This window comes from Polypterus senegalus, chromosome 9, assembly GCF_016835505.1.
Source record: "Polypterus senegalus isolate Bchr_013 chromosome 9, ASM1683550v1, whole genome shotgun sequence".
NCBI lineage: Eukaryota > Metazoa > Chordata > Cladistia > Polypteriformes > Polypteridae > Polypterus > Polypterus senegalus.
In genome coordinates this window covers 117,814,551-117,835,574 of record NC_053162.1, presented here as the reverse complement: position 1 = coordinate 117,835,574, position 21,024 = coordinate 117,814,551, and the positions used below count along the sequence as shown (strand labels likewise).

The window sequence follows — 21,024 nt, the reverse complement described above, 5'->3', positions numbered from 1 at the left end:
TGTTAGCATTTACACCCCCGGGTGGAATTGAAGAGTCGCATAGTGTGGGGGAGAAACGATCTCCTCAGTCTGTCAGTGGAGCAGGACAGTGACAAAAGTCTGTCACTGAAGCTACTACTCTGTCTGGAGATGACACTGTTCAGTGGATGCAGTGGATTATTCATGATTGACAGGAGTTTGCTTAATGCCTGTCGCTCTGCCATAGATGTTAAACTGTCCAACTTTACTCCTACAATAGAGCCTGCCTTCTTAACAAGTTTGTCCAGGTGTGAGGCGTCCTTCATCTTTATGCTGCCTCCCCAGCACACCACCGCGTAGAAAAGGGCACTCGCCACAGCCATCTGATAGAACATCTGCAGCATCTTATTGCAGATGTTGAAGGACGCCAACCTTCTAAGTATAGTCGGCTCTGACCTTTCTTACACAGAGCATCAGTATTGGCAGTCCAGTCCAATTTGTCATCCAGCTGCACTCCCAGGTATTTATAGGTCACATTTTCACATGTTAAGAAGTTTTACATATTTCAAATCAGTATTGAAATCCTTAAAGAATGCAGAGCTTTCATAAATATATCATGTCAGAGATGGCTGGGGTGGTGACCCGGCCGGGATGCCTAGGAAGACCAGAGGAGGGCTTATGCCTTCCCCAGACCAAGTGGGGTCGACCGTCCTGGTTCCTTTGGGGGCCACAGGTACAGAGCTTCGAAGCTCCACCGTCTAGGGGCCTGTGGTGACTGCCAGGAGGCGCCCCCATGCCTTTGAAGCCCTGGACCTCAGCACTTCCGACACCCAGAAGTGTTGGGGGGGAAGAAGACTGGGGTCTCCCAGAGTGCTTCCGGGTACGCAGCCGGCACTTCCGCCACATGGGGGCGTGTCAGTAGGAGATTGCCAGGAAGCTCCTGGAGCACATCCGGGTGTGTATAAAAGGGGCCGCCTCCCTTCATACGATAGCGAGAGTCGGGAATGGAGTGGACTAAGCAGGAGAAGGGCAAGGAGGCGGTCCGAAGACAAAGTGAGGCATTGTTGTGGCCAGGACTTTGTGGGGACTTTTGGGTTGTGTGCACTTTAATAATTGTAAATAATGTATAATAAACATGTGTGTGGTGAAACCAACGTGTCTTCCTGTCTGTGGCTGGGCCAGTCTTCACAATCAATATATTAATACATCTATGTTAAAATAAAAAATACATTTATATTTACAGAGCTCATTTATAATTATACATTTTTATTAAGATAAAGAGGTTTTAAACATGAAACATTATTACCAAAACTTTTTAAAATGTTTTAGAATGCTCTTTATTTTTTTCTATCCATCCATGTTCCAAATCCACTTACCCTGAGCAGGAAACCTGGAGCCTATCCCAGCATGCATCATGTACAAGGGGGAAAACCCACACAGACATGCAAACTTTGTGCAGGGAACACCCGAGACACGAATCCAAGTCTCCGTGGTGTAAGGCAGCACTACCATTGCACTACTGTGTCACCTTATTTTTTCTTATTTGAAATGCTTATATCTTATGTTAAATTAGATGGAAAACAAGATTTAATGTCTTGCATATTATGTTTATTACTTTTTTCAAGCCAAATTCTAAACATTCTTCATTGAATAAAATAAGATAGAGGTAACTAAAATTGATACATGGTCATTTAAAACTTTTTTCTTTTATGATCAAAGTGATACACAACTTTACAAAATGTGCCAGTCTTACATTTCCCACTGCTGGAGCTTTTGAAATATATTCTAATCATTGATATTAAATTATGTGGGACTGGCTTAGAAATAACTGAGGTGAGGACAAACTTGAAACTTAACATGACAATTCTGTAAGCACAAACTCACTAGTAAAAAAGAGCCTTTTATACTCTATGATATAGCAAAAGTGTTCAACTTGGTGATAAGGAGATCACTTAAGTACTGATCTCAAGCATTTAAAACCTTTTAATATGTGAAACACGTTTTTACAGAGATCTACCTTGAGAATACAAGAAGTAACTGTGAATTAACAGTCTTTTGCCACTTAATGATATAACAGAACTTGCTGTGATGTTAGGGGTGCTTTATCCTTTTTTAGGTGCAGAAAATTATTGTCATTAAAGATTTTTGGTTGGTACCCATTGCTGCCATATTATTTGCTGTAGTTTTACAATTTAACTGTATAATTTTATTTACTTTTTGAATAGTGTTATTTTATGTAATACTACTTGAATTGACAAATAAAACTAAATTTACAGGTGTAAAATTGATACGATTTCCTTTAAAAAAAAAGTGTAGATCTTTGTACTTTACAGTGACAGACAAAATTTGTTAAATAACAAAGAAATGTTAAATTGCACTTCAATACTGTTTTTATATGAGATATCAGTTATTTGGAATAACATAAAAATACTGTAACATTTCTATTTGTTTCTGTATATATATATATATATATATATATATATATATATATGTCAGGGATGCCAGGGGCAATGACCTGGCCGGGATGCCGTGAGGGACCGGATGTGGGTCTGCGCCCACCCTGGATCACGTGGGGGCCGCCTTCCTGGTTGCTTTAGGGGCCACGGGTTAAGGGCATATATATCAGTGATCTTTATCAATGTGAAACTGCCTGATAATTAACTAGAGTCACAAGATGAAAAAAGCCCCATGTGCCTGGCAGGCAACAGGAAATAAAGAATCTTTGTAGAAAGCAAGATGGTCTCACTATGCATGTGATTAAAGCAATGGAGGCATTCCTGACCAGAACAATATTTCTTATACTCAGTATACCTTTTGCTATATATTCATGTTCAGCAGTAGACCTTTGAGAAATAATAATAGTAATAATATGTACAGTGCGAAACTGTGACATTAGTATTTGTTAAAAAACAAATAATCAGGAAAATAATTACTGAGGGAGCATTTACATTAATACAGTATACAAAAGTGGCCTGAAGGAAAAATGAGCAGACACAGTAATTGCTAGAAGAGTTCAGAGCCATTAGTATTGTGCAAAAAACATATTTGGATAAATACATTTACTAATAAACTTTGTGAAAACATTATTAACAAGAATCCAGGTTCAATTTCCTTGTTTTTTTCCTGTTAATATTGCTGGCAGATTCATAATGTACACAATAAAAATTACATAAACTGTACATTGGTTATTTCTTAGAAGGAAACAATTATTATATTTAAATGTGCTTTAACTTCTCAAAACAATTTTACATTTGATACTATTATTGATATAGGGTTCACATTGATTACCTCCAAGGCTAATAACTTAGCAATCATTTATATAATTATACAAAATACATATTTTACAAATAAAAGTCTCAATTAAAATTATGCAACAGAAAAAAATTTTAATTTAATGATTCTTTTTGTCACCATTTCATTTAATGTATTAGTTTTTAAGGCGTCATTAATCATTTTTTATATTATTATGTTTATATGCATTTGTGAAAAAGTACATACCATGCTTTCATATACATGTTCTGCATTCATTTTAGAACCTGCAGGGATAGTATTTAAAAACAGGTTACATGTTTCTGTAACTAACATATCATTTTACTTTCTTTTTTTTTTATACATATAATCTTATTGTCAATCACAGGTGTTTTATTATACTGTGCAGTATGTGGAACACAGATAGGTGTTGACTTCCAAATCCGTCCATGACAAGGTAAAATGAGATGTGCGTTTTATATGTATCTTGGCTAGTCTATGAGAAGTTGCCAAGTAGAAAAATGTAACATGGGACAAAGAACCTAGCAACCGTCTAGGTGAAAAAAACAGTATTTACTGGCCTTGTCAATATATGTCATCAGTCAGAAAAGAGCCACCCTTGAAGCTGTGATCATTTTGAACGAGTCTGCTATGAGATCACCCTACAGGTACTTTATACAGTAAAATAGTATATTGAAATATTAAACCATTCAGTTTGCCTTACAAATATAAAACTCTCTTCTTTCAGGTAAGGCTACTTTGCAGGTGAAAACATGTTCCTTACACTAAATACTGAAAGCAAGTTTGAGATATATTAAATAAAAATGATACAGTAACTTTTAACACACTGTACTATTTTTTGTTAATGCTGAGTAGTATAAGAGGAACCCCCTGCCCTCAATTTCAGCCATCTTGGAATAATGATAATTACCAAGAAAGAAACAGAGCCTGTTTTTTTTTTATTTGTTCACTTTCACATTTTTTCCTTTTCCAAGGTACAACAAACAACTTTTCACATCTCCCGATTGCTAACTGTATCTTTTTGGCTTCAGACCTCTATTTTCTCACTACTGAAACTTTTCTCACATTTCATCCTACATCTCTGAGCTGGTTAACAATTAAGAGCCTTGCTTTTAAGTCCTATTTTAACACCAAAACCAAAAATCACTTTTAAGATTTCTGTAAAGCAGCAGAAGCACGATCTCAAAGTGACATCTAGCAGCCAATCTGCAAACTGCATGCTTTACCCCTAAGAGGCCTTTGTTGGTTTATGCTACCCATCCACTTGCCCTTCATGCCCTACATTTCCATTAGAAGGCCATGCACCTGTAGCATTGGTTGGATTGACTGTCATTGAGCATCCTGATGGCCCTTTCACCTTACAATCACAGCTTAATTCCTTTATGTCTTCTCAATCTATTTTACAATTTCAAGAATTTGGTTAGCTTTACTCCTGTCTAGTACAACCCAAGTTATGTATCAACTCCTTCCAACAATTTCTTAGTGATAATTATTTTTCTAATCCTGAACATTACATTTTTTTTAAAGTAAGAGAACTCTGTTATTTTGTCCTTTCCTCTACACTTCAAGTTTGTCTAAAATGCACAGTAAATCAAAATATCTCATGCAGCATCCCTTAACTTACCTTTTTCAGGATGAAAATGCTTCAGAAGAGCCACACTTAATAGTATAAGTAAAACAACTGCAGATCCAGCTCCTGCTGCTAGGAAAATGACTAGTTTCTGTGGAGAATCATCTGATAAGTTCAAAAAGGAAAATTTGTTTTTTGTTTATTACTGCATCATTTGTGTCATGAAATTACAATAGAATTGAATACTACATAACATACAGTTCAGTTACGCAATCATGCAGATTATCTGGAGATGCCAGAGGCTGGGAAATACAGGAACCCTTAAGGTGTATTCATTTTAATTATTAAAAATACTTGAATCTACGTATTGACTAAAGAAGCAGGGTGTTGAACCATGTTAGCCGTTATGGACGTAATCAGTAATTATCTCGCCTGAGGAAGGGGCCTGAGCTGCCTTGAAACCTTGCATGTTGTAATCTCTTAATGAAAGGTGTCATTTTGCTTGACTTCTCCATACTGACTGAAAGAATTCTCTTCTTCAAAGTAATGAAACCAACAATATGTGACTAAAATCACAGAATTGTAGTTCTTCTAATTAGAAAAGATGCTAAACTATTTTTTGGGTGACACTGTGATGCAGTAGTGAGTTTTCTTTGTGTAGTCTGACCTTCTTCCCATGTCTGAGTGATTTTACCTAAGAGCAGTTTGTCCGGTGATGGACTGGAATTCCATAACAAGTGCATTCCTTCCTTGTATTTGATGATTGCTTGCAACAGCTAACACCTTCCACATAATGTGTATTAGAATGATTATTGATCATCTCATATCAAAATGAGAACTTTGGATGAAAATTATTGTAGATTTAAAAGATTAATCAGTTCTTCAGAAAACTGTATTAGAGCTTGCCATTTATATTGAATTTACCAACTTCATATTATTAATAGTTTTTCCTTGCTGAGTGTGGGACTATGATAAAAACTTCCCCTCTACTCCGTCTTTTTGTGCGTGATTCTGTTTTGCTGAAGCTGTGTTTAACTAAAGCCAACACAACTAAAACAGTTAACTTTTTAAATGTATGAACTTACATACCTTGAAGGCTTCATTTGACTTTAAGTCATATTAGATATGCACATCTCAGTTATAATGTTAATGGACTTTACATTGTCAGGTTTTGTTTTGTTAATCAAAGTGAAATTTGTTGCAAGCTCAATGTAGTTTGTGTGTTCATGTATGCAAATATTTCATGGTTTAGCAATTTGCTGTTGATACAGTTTAGTTGTGGATATGTTCATGCACTAAAGAGCAGTAAAGAACATGACACACAAAAATTGAACTGTATTCAAATGAGTTGATTGCTATCTGGTGTATTAGGCATTGTGAAAAAAAAAATTCAGAATGGTTTGATTCTATAAAAATGTTTCTTAGCTGCAGCACATTATCTATACACACTTAATCCTATGAATTTGCAAGTGTATTGCAAAATATTTTCCGCCAAACTAAATAACTTTGAATATGATATGTTTCTTACAAGTAAATAGTGTGACCACTTTGTTTTTTCCACTGTGCACATTTTAGCTGTAGTTTTAAATGTTTTTGGATAGCAAAGTTTTTTAGTGATGCTCTTTCATGCATCCAGCAATGTGGGTGTAAATCCTGTGTGCTGGACATTGTCTGTGTGAAGTTCTTCCTATATCTGTGTGGGTTTCCATTCAACAACACTGTTTGTTTTATTCCACAAATCTAAAGAGGTACAAGTTAAAATTTCAAATTGGCTGAGTGAGCCCTGTGATGGACTGATGCCTGCCTGGATGTGTTTCCTGAAAGGCTTTCACTCCCTGTGATCCTGAGTTAGATTAATCAGTTGTGAAAATGTTACGTTTGTTTTCTTTCTAAATAACCTGTCAGATATTTTGTATGATTTACTCACTTAGGAGTGGCAGCACTGAGCTTGGTGACTCTGAGGCTAGGGATCTGTGCCAGAAATCATAAGGTTGCTGGTTCGAATCCTGTAAATGCCAGAAGTGACCCTACTCTGTTGGGCCCTTGAGCAACGCCCCTAACCTGCAATTGCTTTGTGCATTGTATGGTGTTAATTGGCATCCAGCACGACGAGCAGGTCTTCCAACTTACAGGGAAGTTGGGAGCTGGTGGCAGGATTGGCATTCCAGCCACCATAAAAAACCTCACACTCTTCCAGTATGGTGCTGAGGTGTCACCTGCTGGACTCGGGTCCCAATCCAGTTGGTCTGTCATGGTGGGTGTAGAAAGGCACTATTAGTGCATGCTCTCAACCCCCCTCTGTCTACTCACTTATTTTGTACAAATTTTGCTCTTGTTTTGTTTTTCTTATTTTAAATACACATTGGTTAATAACAGTGGGATGCAAAAGTTTGGGCAACCTTGTTAATAGTCATTATTTTCCTTTATAAATCGTTGGTTGTTACGATAAAAAATGTCAGTTAAATATATCATATAGGAGACACACACAGTGATATTTGAGAAGTCAAATGAAGTTTATTGGATTTACAGAAAGTGTGCAACAATCCCCCACAACATCATCTGCAAAAAGCAGTGACCCAATCTTGAGTCCACCAAACCGGACCCCTTCAACATCCTGGCTGTGCCTAGAAATTCTGTCCATAAAAGTTATGAACAGAATCGGTGACAAAGGGCAGCCCTGGCGGAGTCCAACTCTCACTGGAAACGGGCTCGACTTACTGCCGCAATGCGGACCAAGCTCTGACACGGTTGTACAGGACCGAACAGCTCTTATCAGGGGTCCGTACCCATACTCCCGAGCACCCCCACAGGATTCCCCGAGGGACACGGTCGAACGCCTTTTCCAAGTCCACAAAACACATGAAGACTGGTTGGGCAAACTCCCATGCACCCTCCAGGACTCTGCTAAGGGTGAAGAGCTGGCCCACTGTTCCGCGACCAGGACGAAAACCACACTGTTCCTCCTGAATCCGAGGTTCGACTATCCGACGGACCCTCCTCTCCAGAACCCCCGAATAGACTTTTCCAGGGAGGCTGAGGAGTGTGATCCCTCTATAGTTGGAACACACCCTCCGTCCCCTTTTAAAGAGGGGACCACCACCCCGGTCTGCCAATCCAGAGGCACTGTTCCCGATGTTCATGCGATTTTGCAGAGACGTGTCAACCAAGACAGTCCTACAACATCCAGAGCCTTAAGGAACTCCGGGCGTATCTCATCCATCCCCGGGGCCCTGCCACCAAGGAGTTTTTTGACCACCTCGGTGACTTCAGTCCCAGAGATGGGAGAGCCCACCTCAGAGTCCCCAGGCTCTGCTTCCTCATTGGAAGGCATGTTAGTGGGATTGAGGAGGTCTTGAAGTACTCCCCACCGACCCACAACGTCCCGAAGTCGAGGTCAGCAGGCACCATCCCCACCATATACGGTGTTGACACTGCACTGCTTCCCTCCTGAGACGCCGGACGGTGGACCAGAATCTCCTCGGCCGTCCGAAAGTCGCTCTCCATGGCCTCTCAAACTCCTCCCATGCCCGAAGTTTTGCCTCAGCAACAACCGAAGCGCTTCAGCTTGGCCTGCCGGTACCTATCAGCTGCCTCCAGAGACCCACAGGACAAAAAGTCCTATAGGACTCCTTCTTCAGCTTGACGGCATCCCTCACCGGTGTCCACCAACGGGTTCGGGATTGCCGCCACAGGCACCGACCACCTTGCGGCCACAGCTCCGTCAGCCGCCTCAACAATAGAGGCACGGAACATGGCCCATTCGACTCAATGTCCCCACCTCCCTGGGACGGGTTGAAGTTCTGCCGGAGGTGGGAGTTGAAGCTACTTCTGACAGGGGACTCTGCCAGCCGTTCCCAGCAGACCCTCACAACACGCTTGGGCCTACCAGGTCTGACCGCATCTTCCCCACCATCGGCCAACTCACCACCAGGTGGTGATCAGTTGACAGCTCCGCCCCTCTCTTCACCCGAAGTGTCCAAGACATATGGCCGCAAGTCCACGACCACCACCACAAAGTCGATCATCACCTGAGGCCTAGGGTGTCCTGGTGCCAAGTGCACATATGAACACCCTTATGCTTGAACATGGTGTTCGTTATGGACAATCCGTGACAGCACAGAAGTCCAATAACAAAACACCGCTCGGGTTCAGATCGGGGCCATTCCTCCCAATCACGCCCTTCCAGGTCTCACTGTCATTGCCCACGTGAGCATTGAAGTCTCCCAGCAAAACGAGGGAATCCCAGAAGGTATGCCCTCTAGCAACCCTCCAGAGACTCCAAAAGGGTGGATACTCCAAACTGCTGTTCGGCGATACGCACAAACAACAGTCAGGACCCTTCCCCACCCGGCGGAGGGAGGCCACCCTCTCGCCCACCGGGTAAACCCCAATGCACAGGCTCCGAGTTGGGCGGCAATAAGTATGCCCACACCTGCTCGGCGCCTCTCACCGGGGGCAGCTCCAGAGTGGTAGAGAGTCCAGCCCCTCTCAAGGAGATTGGTTCCAGAGTCCAAGCTGTGCGTCAGGTGAGTCCGACTATATCTAGCCGAACCTCTCGACCTCGCGCACTAGCTCAGGTTCCTTCCCCTTCAGAGAGGTGACATTCCACGCCCCAAGAGCCAGTTTCTGTAGCCGAGGATCAGACCGCCAAGGTCCCCGCCTTCGCCACCACCCAACTCACACTGCACCCAACCTCCTTGGCCCCTTCCATAGGTGGTAAGCCCATGGGGAGGAGGACCCACGTTACCTCTTCGGGCTGTGCCCAGCCGAGCCCCATGGGTGCAGGCCCAGCCACCAGGCGCTCGCCATCGAACCCTACCTCCAGGCCTGGCTCCAGAGGGGGCCCGTGACCCGCGTCCGGCAAGGGAAAACGCGTCAGGTTTTTATTCTTCATCGGAGGTTTGTTGAACCGCTGTTTGTCTCATCCCTCACCTAGGACCAGTTTGCCTTGGTGGTTCTACCAGGCATAAAGCCCCGGACAACATAGCTCCTAGGATCATTGGGACACGCAAACCCCTCCACCACGATAAGGTGATGGTTCAAGGAGGCGTTTTGTTATTTAATTCCATTAATTTTATTTTAGAGAGGCACAGTTGTGCAGTGGTTAGCACTGCTGTTTCAGTTCAATTCACATTTTTGGCCAAAATAATTGGTCTCACATACTTGCCAAACATTTCCCAAGCCCTCAGGGGCCCTTAAAATACCATTGCACTATTGCAATACATTTAACACTAGTTTGATTTCTCCTTCCTCATTGACATCAATGCATTTCGCTGAGTTCATTGAAGTTTCCCAAGCATTTCTTTAATTTCGCTGAACTCAAGACAAAAAAGATTTTGTGGGATTCTCTCATCACTAGTTCTGGAATGTAAGCTGCAAATGAAACATGATGTAACCCTTACAAATTGAGACACAAGGTAATAATTCCAGTGTACTTGTTATAAAGTTCAAATATTTTTTTTTTATTGAGTGTTGTTAAAATTTAATGTAACAATATTTAAAATGTTCCAAGATTAAAAGTAAAAGCTTAAAGTTATTTTATTGTACTCACCTGTATTGTAGCAAACAATAGGACAGGTCAAAGATCTTGAAAGAAAGACATATGTGAAGGAGAAAGAAAGACAAAGATGAGGAAAGAGATGAAAAAAAGAAATGAAGTTTCTAGATGGATAGTGCACGTATTTAGAAATTAGATTAGGAGTGGTTACGTTGTTGACCAGATTAAGTTATAGTTGAGGTAAGGGAGAGAACTTCAGCCAGAAGTTTTTTTAGTAAGCAGCCTTTTTCAACATAAAGCTGACTTGTTTGACACACAATGGGGTGTTGCAGCTATTTCCAGGAACTGTGCTGATTGAGCCAACCTGGCAAACTGTACAAGTACTCTCTCTCTCTGGATAAACTGGGACTTCAGTGAAAGTTGAAGTTCAGAGGTATGTTGAGCTGAATGTCAAACAGTACTAAGCATATTGTTAACACAATATTGGCCATAAGGATCATTTGTGCTACTATTTTCATGTTAGTTTTCTTTTTGCTGGTATTGAAAAAGGGTGATTTATTTATTTAATTAATTGTGTTTTGAAATTAGGCAATTTTTCTCATGTAAAATACGTAAAGAACATTTGGGTCAAGTTTAAACTACTTCAAAAATGTAATATTTCCATTTGTGAATGTGTTATTAATGCATACAGTATATACGATATATACTGTAGTGATGCATGAGTAACTGTCTTGCACCCGAAAGAATACACTTAGTGTAAAGACTTCAAGTAAACCAACTTTATTCCACTCAAAACAGAGACAGTTAGGGTATTTATTCAAATGGGAGCTACCACTTCAATACACACAGACACAGCAAACTAACAGTGATGAAGCCAGGTCTTTGGCCAGATTAGAATGTTCCATGCATCAACCATTGGAGGCAGCTCAAACCTGCAGTTATCATGGAGATGGGCAAGCAATCCTCGACAGATGCTTTAACCATGTTTCATCATGCAGCACAGTTCGGGAGGGTTGGGAGATTGGGGATTCATTTGAATACACACACACACACACATACAGTGTATATATATATATATATATATATATATATATATATATATATATATATATATATATATATATATATATATATATATATATATATATATATATATATACTAGGTGGTTTCCCTCTGCTTGCTTCACTCGCCAGGCACTTCACGTCTCTGCTGCTCGCATTGTGAAGAGGGGGGCTGAACACACCTCAAAGAAATGCAGTTGCTCCTCTGAAACCCCCTCTTAAATGGTGATACAATAGGAAGCAAATACAGTTTTTTTTACCTCCTTTTTGCTTGATCAGCTGCTGGGTTGCTGCTGATGTGTGATCTGCATCACGTGCGGCACTTTGAACATTTAAAAGCCTGTACAGCAGCTGTCCTACTGCTTCTGTTTAATTTCTGGCCCTGGGCGTGGTTAAATCTTTTGGCACAAAGTCCCGTCTCGCAAGACGTGAGTTCATCACATTAAAGTTTGATAAATTCTGAAAAGAATGATACCAAACATATATATGTAGGTTTTAAAATATGTCCGATTTAAAACATGACAAAAAACGTGACATTAAAAACGTCATCATTGCACTTCCATTGCACTTTTAGGCTTAGGATTTTATGTATATATAGAGTAGATATACACACACACGTATATATATGTATACACCAGTAACGGCGCACTGCACAATAACATGCAGTGAATACACTTGACTTGAGCATTCATAGTTTTCATACTTTTTCTCTATACGTTTAGAAATTGTTTACTCAAAGGTTGATGTGCTTGCTGCTTCCTGAGGAACTCTTCTTTTCTCCACCCTATCAGCCCACTTCTTCTTTTCTTTCATCGGCATCTTTTTGCATTAAAACTGATTATATCCGTGTTTGTGTTGCAATTACTTAGTATGTTTTCTTTACTTTTTCACTTGAGCTAGCACTTAAGTCTTCAATTTGCCTCAAGAATGATTTAAGATATATATATTGTGGAGCCAACCCGGACACAGACAGGCGGACATGTTGTTTTCAAACCACCAAACGTTTTATTTACAATTATTTACAATAATGTGTCACTCAGACACTAAATAAAGTCAGTGCACAAACCCCAACACAGTCCTGGCCACTCAATGCCTTTCTTTGGGCCGCCTCCACACACCTCTCGTACCTTGTCCTTCTTCCACCCGACTCTAGCCCTGAATGAAGGGAGACGGCCCCTTTTATATTCTCCCGGATGAGCTCCAGGTGATTCCCGACACTCCTTCATTGGCCACGCCCCAGCGTGGCGCTAGTGCCGGCTGTTCTCCCGGCAGCTCTCCAGGCGCCCTTTTAATTCTTCCCCCCAGCACTTCCTGGTGTGGCAGAAGTGCTGAGGTAACAGGTCCCCAAGGCATTGGGGTGCCTCCTGGCGGTGACCACGGGCCCCTACAGGGTGGGGCTTTCATGCCCTCATCCCGTGGCCCCCAAAGCAACCAGGAAGGCGGCCCCCACGTGATCCAGGGTGGGCGTAGACCCACATCCGGTCCCTCACGGCGTTCCAGCCGGGTCGTTGCCCCTGGCATCCCTGACACTGCCCCACAGCCAGCGAAGACCACTCGGGAGGAGCTGCCCGTCCTGCGAGAGCAGCACACCCCCGAAGCGGGTCCTACTTCAGGAACAGGAATAGAGGCGGAGACGCGACCTGAGCACCAGCCCTTGGTGCCCTCCCGTGCCTCGCACAGGTTGCGCTCCCCCCTCTTACCGGCACCCCAGCGCCCACTCGTTCGGCACCCCCTTCGAGGTCTTCACGCCCCTTTGGTTGGAGCCACTTGCTCCTGCATTAGCCGTGGCAGCAGCCCCTCGCCAGCGGAGAGTCCTGCAAGCAGACGGCCCGTCCTCTGAGGGCAGGTTCCCAACGCAGTGGGTCCTACTGCTTGTCCGGGGTCCGGTCCTGAAACACACAGGAACAAAGGGGCAGAGCTGCTGCCTGGACACCCTTCCCTGGCGTCCCCTTGTGCCATACACTGGCAGCACTCCCCCCTCCGACCGGCACTTGCCTATTCGGCACCCCCTCCGTGGGTTCCATGTCCCTCCTATTGATGTAACAGATGGGACCGCCTTCCGTCCTTTCCTCCCCGCTGACTTCACGGGTTCCCTCTGCCCCTGCAGAGGGCGGGCAGCAATCGGACGTGAGCACCCAGCATCACGTCCTCCCGTATCGGAGGAACCGGCACTCAGCCTCCAATTCCTCCTGTCACTCTGGGACTTCCTGACGGTCTGAGTCTCCTTATTGGAAAGAATGAGCCCCCTTCCCATCTGCGTCCCTATAGAGTGGCGTGAGACTGCAGCCAACTCGGGGTGGAGAGCGCTAGGACCTGGGGCACTCAACAGCCCGTATCCTACCAGCCCCCTTGCTGTCTCTCCCCTCACCGCACGTGCAGCCTCCTGCGCCTCATCCACTGTCGGAGAGCTGCTTACTTGAAACTGCTCATTAGCTTCACAGCCGTTTTCAGCAAACCCTCCTCCATGCTGTTTGGGGACAGCTGTACTCACCTTCACCGCCGTACACCTCCGACTGAAGAATCCAGCGATGCGCCATTTAATTGCCGTCAAAAGCTCTTCAATAGACGCAACTGCCTTCATCTCCAGGAACCGCAAATCCACCGGAGGGCACATAGCACCTGCGACAAAAGCTGCTCCGCGGACTGAAGGCACGCCTCCAGCTCCGACAGAGCAGCCGGCAAAGACAGGAAGTTAACCGACGCGGAGCCTACCTGTCTGTCAGCCTCTGACGCCGGCAACTTCCTGTGGGCCTCCTCCTCTGGCCCAATTGGATCTCCTCCCTATCCGTGATGGACATTCCTTGGTCCCGCCTCTCTGCAGTCATTGGCGGGCACACAAGACACACCGTCCAATCGCGTGCTTGTCAGGGGGAGGGACTTCTGGTCCGCAGCCATCTTGCCTCCCCTTCTGCGGTGGTGACATGCTTGCCGGCAGCCTTGTTGTTGCTGGCACCTCTCGAACTGCTGCGTCTCCTCCTCCGCAGCCCTCGCGGTCCTCCTGGGCGTCTGCCCGGCCAGATTGCACAATATATATATACTGTATATATATATATATGTATTTTGTCAGACACATGCGAATAGGATACAGCTAAAGGGATTGAGTAGTGATAATATTATATCAGACCAGATGGCGGCAGGGTGTGCTCACTGTTTTTCTCAGTTCCTTGCAGACCATTCCCAGGAAATCCAACCAGGTTTCTGCGACAGCACTTCCAGTTCAGGTGCCTTGGATGATATCACTCCGATTCCAACCACGATGACGTCACTGCCATCTTACCTCCAGTCTGGCAGTTCTGTTTTGGATTCTGTCTTGTGAATATCTTTGTTCAATTATTTTTGAACTTTTGCAGCCAGGATCTAATATATGGCTGGCTGCCTGAAACCTTTATAATGTATAAAAGAGTATTTCTTATCACTATATACAGTGGTGTGAAAAACTATTTGCCCCCTTCCTGATTTCTTATTCTTTTGCATGTTTGTCACACAAAATGTTTCTGATCATCAAACACATTTAACTATTAGTCAAATATAACACAAGTAAACACAAAATGCAGTTTTTAAATGATGGTTTTTATTATTTAGGGAGAAAAAAATCCAAACCTACATGGCCCTGTGTGAAAAAGTAATTGCCCCCTTGTTAAAAAATAATCTAACTGTGGTGTATCACACCTGAGTTCAATTTCCGTAGCCACCCCAAGGCCTGATTACTGCCACACCTGTTTCAATCAAGAAATCACTTAAATAGGAGCTGCCTGACACAGAGAAGTAGACCAAAAGCACCTCTAAAGCTAGACATCATGCCAAGATCCAAAGAAATTCAGGAACAAATGAGAACAGAAGTAATTGAGATGTATCAGTCTGGTAAAGGTTATAAAGCCATTTCTAAAGCTTTGGGACTCCAGCGAACCACAGTGAGAGCCATTATCCACAAATGGCAAAAACATGGAACAGTGGTGAACCTTTCCAGGAGTGGTCGGTCGACCAAAATTACCCCAAGAGCGCAGAGACAACTCATCCGAGAGGTCACAAAAGACCCCAGGACAACGTCTAAAGAACTGCAGGCCTCACTTGCCTCAATTAAGGTCAGTATTCACGACTCCACCATAAGAAAGAGACTGGGCAAAAACGGCCTGCATGGCAGATTTCCAAGACGCAAACCACTGTTAAGCAAAAAGAACATTAGGGCTCGTCTCAATTTTGCTAAGAAAACATCTCAATGATTGCCAAGACTTTTGGGAAAATACCTTGTGGACTGATGAGACAAAAGTTGAACTTTTTGGAAGGCAAATGTCCCGTTTCATCTGGCGTAAAAGGAACACAGCATTTCAGAAAAAGAACATCATACCAAAAGTAAAATATGGTGGTGGTAGTGTGATGGTCTGGGGTTGTTTTTCTGCTTCAGGACCTGGAAGGCTTGCTGTGATAGATGGAACCATGAATTCTACTGTCTACCAAAAAATCCTGAAGGAGAATGTCCGGCCATCTGTTTGTCAACTCAAGCTGAAGCGATCTTGGGTGCTGCAACAGGACAATGACCCAAAACACACCAGCAAATCCACCTCTGAATGGCTGAAGAAAAACAAAATGAAGACTTTGGAGTGGCCTAGTCAAAGTCCTGACCTGAATCCAATTGAGATGCTATGGTATGACCTTAAAAAGGCGGTTCATGCTAGAAAACCCTCAAATAAAGCTGAATTACAACAATTCTGCAAAGACGAGTGGGCCAAAATTCCTCCAGAGCGCTGTAAAAGACTCATTGCAAGTTATCGCAAACATTTGATTGCAGTTATTGCTGCTAAGGTTGGCCCAACCAGTTATTAGGTTCAATTACTTTTTCACACAGGGCCATGAAGGTTTGGATTTTTTTTTCTCCCTAAATAATAAAAACCATCATTTAAAAACTGTATTTTGTGTTTACTTGTGTTATATTTGACTAATGGTTAAATGTGTTTGATGATCAGAAACATTTTGTGTGACAAACAAAAGAATAAGAAATCAGGAAGGGGGCAAACAGTTTTTCACACCACTGTATGTATATATATATATACTGCCTCGCAGTTAAGAGACCCGGGTTCACTTTCCAGGTCCTCCCTGCATGGAGTTTGCATGTTCTCCCCGTGTCTGCATGGGTTTCCTCCGGGCATTCCGGTTTCCTCCCACAATCCAAAGACTTGCAGGTTAGGTGGATTGGCGATTCTAAATTGGCCCTAGTGTGTGCTTGGTGTGTGGGTGTGTTTGTGTGTGTCCTAAGGTGGGTTGGCACCCTGCCCAGGATTGGTTCCTGCCTTGTGGCCTGTGTTGGCTGGGATTGGCTCCAGCAGACCCCCGTGACCCTCTATTCGGATTCAGCGGGTTAGAAAATGGATGGAGAGATATATATATATATATATAAATACAGTGGAGCCTCGGTTCACGAACATAATTCGTTCCAAAACTCTGGTCGTAACCTGATTTGGTTGTGAACCGAAGTAATTTCCCACATAGGATTGTATGTAAATACAATTAATCCGCTCCAGACTGTAGGAACTGTATGTATATATATATATATTTTTTAAAGATTTAAAGCACAAATATAGTTAATTATACCATAGAATACAAATTGTAATAGTAAACTAAATGTAAAAACAACAGAGAAAACTAACACTGCAAGAGTTTGCGCTATAGCATTACGAACCACTCGCTAAAAACACTTTTTTTAGATGAGTTTTAAGCACAGGGAAAATAATGAACATTTAAAAAATCGATAATTTAATAAACCACCAAGAAAAGTAACATTGCAACGATGCACGCTACGAACCGCTCGCTGTAAACAGAAGTGAAGTGGAGATTAAAATCCAATAGAAAAAAGTCTTCATTAAATACAACGAGGTTAAAACAATGTTCGGATCTGTCTCTTTAAATTAAAACAAGCCCGATGCATTCTTTAACTGCCTTCTCGGCCTTATGTGTCCAGCCCTTTCTCTCTCGCTCGCTGTCTCTCTCCTGTGTGTGTGTCTCTCTCTCTCTCGCGTGTTTGTGTGTCTCTAACTCGCACGTGCATGTGTGTGTCTCTCTCTCACTCGCACGTGTGTGTGTGTCTCTCTCGGTGTGTCTGTGTGTGTCGCTCTCTCTCTCTCTCTCTCTCTCTCTCTCTCTCTCCCTCACTGCTCAGGGAATGCACAGGGAGAGGCTGAACATATGCGGAAATCATCGGTGTGCACAGACTGAAAGGGAAACTGGCTTGTTCGTATATCGATTGTGTGGTCATGAACAGATGCAAAAGTTTGGGAAACTTTTTGGTCGTAAACCAATTTGTACGTGTTCTGAGATGTTCGTGAACAGAGGTTCTACTGTATATATACATACACACACATACACAGTCATATGAAAAAGTTTGGGAATCCCTCTCTGCCTGTATAGTAATTTACTCTACTTTCAACAGAACATCTGAGTACTGGGGTGTTTTCCGAACAAAGATTTTTAGTGAAGCAGTATTGAGTTGTATGAAATTAAATCAAATGTGAAAAATTGGCTGTGCAAAAATTTGGGTTCCATTGTAATTTTGATTATTTGAATGGATGTAACTGCTCAATACTGATTACTTGCAACACCAAATTGGTTGGATTAGCTTGTTAAGCCTTGAACTTCATAGATAGGTGTGTCCAATCATGAGAAAAGGTATTTAAGGTGGTCAATTGCAAGTTGTGTTTCCCTTTGACTCTCCTCTGAAAAGTGACAGCATGGGATCCTCAAAGCAACTCTCAAAAGATCTGAAAACAAAGATTTTTCAGTATCATGGTTTAGGGAAAGGCTACACAAAGCTATCTAAGAGGTTTTAACTGTTAGTTTCAAATGTAAGCAATGTAATCAGGAAATGAAAGGCCACAGGCACAGCTGCTGTTAAACCCAGGTCTGGCAGGCCAAGAAAAATACAGGAGTGGCATATGTGCAGGATTGTGAGAATAGTTACAGACAACCCACAGATCACCTCCAAAGACCTGCAAGAACATCTTGCTGCAGATAGTGTATCTGTACATCGCTCTACAATTCAGTGCAATTTGCACAAAGAACATCTGTATGGCAGGGTGATGAGAAGGGACCCCTTTCTGTACTTACGCCACAAACAGAGTAGCTTGTTGTATGCAAATGTTCATTTTGACAAGCTAGATTCATTTTAAAACAAGTGCTTTGGACTGATGAGACAGAAACTGAGTTATTTGGTCATAAGAAAAAGCGCTTTGCATGACGGAAGAAGAACACCACATTCCAAGAAAAACACCTGCTACCTACTGTAAAATTTGGTGGAGGTTCCATCATGCTGTGGGGCTGTGTGGCTAGTTCAGGGACTGGGGCCCTTGTTAAAGTCGAGGGTCAGATGAATTCAACCCAATATCAACAAATTCTTCAGGATAATGTTCAAGCATTAGTCACAAAGTTGAAGTAATGCCGGGGTTGGATATTCCAACAAGACAATGACCCAAAACACAGTTCAGAATCTACAAAGGCATTCATGCAGAGGGAGAAGTACAATGTTATGGAATGGCCGTCACAGTCCCCTTACTTGAATATCATCGAAATTCTATTGGATGATTTGAAGCAGGCTGTCCATGCTCGGCAGCCATCAAATTTAACTGAACTGGAGAGATTTTGTATGGAGCAATGGTCAACAATACCTCTATCCAGAATCCAGACACTCATCAAAGGCTATAGGTGGCATATATATATATATATATATATATATATATATATATATACACACACACATATATGTGTGTGAATAGTCAATGCCCTACTATGGGTATGTAATTCTCAGAACTGGACCATGCTGCAATTAAAAAGGTGGCCTGGTCTGATTAATCACATTTTCTTTTAGATTATGTGCAAGCCTGGGTGTGTGTGTGACATTAACATAGGTAAGAAATGGCAGAAGGATGCACTATGAGAAAGGCATTGTGATGCTCTGCGTAATGTTCTGCTAGATATACTTAGGACCTGGCATTCACGTGAATGTTAATTTGACATGTACTTCCTATTTTAAGATTGTTTCAGACCTCAAAAACTCTCTTTTGGCAATAGTATTCCCTGATGGCAGAGTCTTTCAGCAGGATAATGCACCCTGAAACACTGCAAAAATGGTTCAGGAATGGTTTAAGGAAGGTGAAGAAGCATTCAAGGTATTTGACTTCTAAATTGCTCACATCTCAACCTGATTGTCATCATCTGATTTCAATATTTTACGTTTTTTAAATAGGTTTTTTTTTGCTTTTGCTATAATGTACAAAAGTGCATGAAAAAGGACAAAACCGTCATGCTAGAAGTTGGGGTTTTTAGTTTCCAGGTAAAGGTTTAGGTAAAACCTTAAAAATGCTAGAAGTTCACCTAACACAGTTAAGCATGACCTTGTTTTACAATAACAAGCACACATGAAAATGCAGGTCATTAGCTGGCTTTTAACCAGATACTTAGAGTTATAATACATCTTAATCTTTATGGATGATGTCTGATGCTGTGTGGAGTTACATGTCAAATAATGACGGAAACATTTTCCTTGCATTTGAGAGCACTTTTCTTTACAACTTAACTCTGTTTTCACTGTATTTTTGGTCTTTCCCATCTTGCTCTGAGGATTAGGCTCCTTGCTATGTAATTGGCAACCACATAATGAATAGTATGACTTTTTCTGCTAAAAGGTTGGTGCTCAAGCTCCCTTCTTGATCTAAAGTTTCTTCTTAGTCTTTCCTGACTGAGCTCAAATGCTCGCATAGAGATTGACTAGGAATAGTGTTTCTCATAGATAGTGGGCCCACACAGAATGAATTTTAGAGTATCCACCTCTAAGAAGAGTAGGTTTCTTGTCAAAATATGCAGTGGGTATAGAAAAGAATCACCCATTTGAAATATCCCCATTTATTTTACTTTACAGCCTTAATTGAAAACTTACTCAATTCAATCTATAAGATCCAAATGAAAGATATCACAACTACAGTTCAGAAGAATTTTTAAAAATAAAAAACAAGAAATACTGAGATTAATAAAGGATCACCCTCCTCCTAAACAATATTTGTAAACTCAATCAGGTGTAAGTAACCACCATTTCCAATGCAGACCATGGTTACTGGCTTCCACATTTGATCAATTGTAATCAGTATGATTAGTGAAGCATAAAAACAGCTATTCCAGGAGCATTCCCTTGCTTGGTAGTGCAACTGACAGCAAACAACTGACTAAGGATGGCAAATCACTTTCAAAAGATTTCAGGGATAGAGTTGTGGACAGTGTGGCAGATAGGGGGCACTCTCGCTCCCTTGAACCCCTGTCCATGACTCCAAACACCAGGTAAAAGTTCTCAAGTTGACTTTATTTTATTTTAGCACGGACATGCTCAAAAAATACATGTGTATTGCCACAAAAAGTGCATGCAGACATGTCTGTGCCAAATAAATAACATTCGACGTTTTGAAGAAATCATTTTATGACACAATTTACATTTATTTATTTACTTACTTCCTAAAGCCTAAAGTCACAAGTAGTGTGCAGAGGGCATGCTCAAAAATGTGTGTAATGCTGCGAAAAGTGCCTGCTGACACTTTAGTATGCAAGCAATGGTATGTGCATTCTTGCTCCGATGTAGAAGGGAGCTGAGTTTACCTCTGTTATATCGCGCCTATGTGAAAACAGCAGTATCAGA

The 21,024-nt window shown here is 42.2% G+C and overlaps 2 protein-coding genes across 3 annotated transcripts in view; one reads left to right on the top strand and one right to left on the bottom strand.

The window, feature by feature from the left end:
- Window positions 1-21,024, bottom strand: part of LOC120535658 — a 72,203-nt gene that overhangs the window by 1,941 nt on the left and 49,238 nt on the right. For both annotated transcript variants that reach the window (XM_039763617.1, XM_039763618.1), the window contains 2 exons: window positions 4,853-4,963; window positions 3,457-3,494 (listed from right to left, as the gene is read on the bottom strand). In XM_039763617.1, the coding sequence (XP_039619551.1) occupies window positions 3,457-3,494; window positions 4,853-4,963 (149 nt within the window). The remainder of the gene's footprint in view (window positions 1-3,456; window positions 3,495-4,852; window positions 4,964-21,024) is intronic.
- LOC120535657 (C-type lectin domain family 7 member A-like) overlaps window positions 1-21,024 on the top strand; it is a 281,385-nt gene that overhangs the window by 250,610 nt on the left and 9,751 nt on the right. The window lies entirely within an intron of this gene.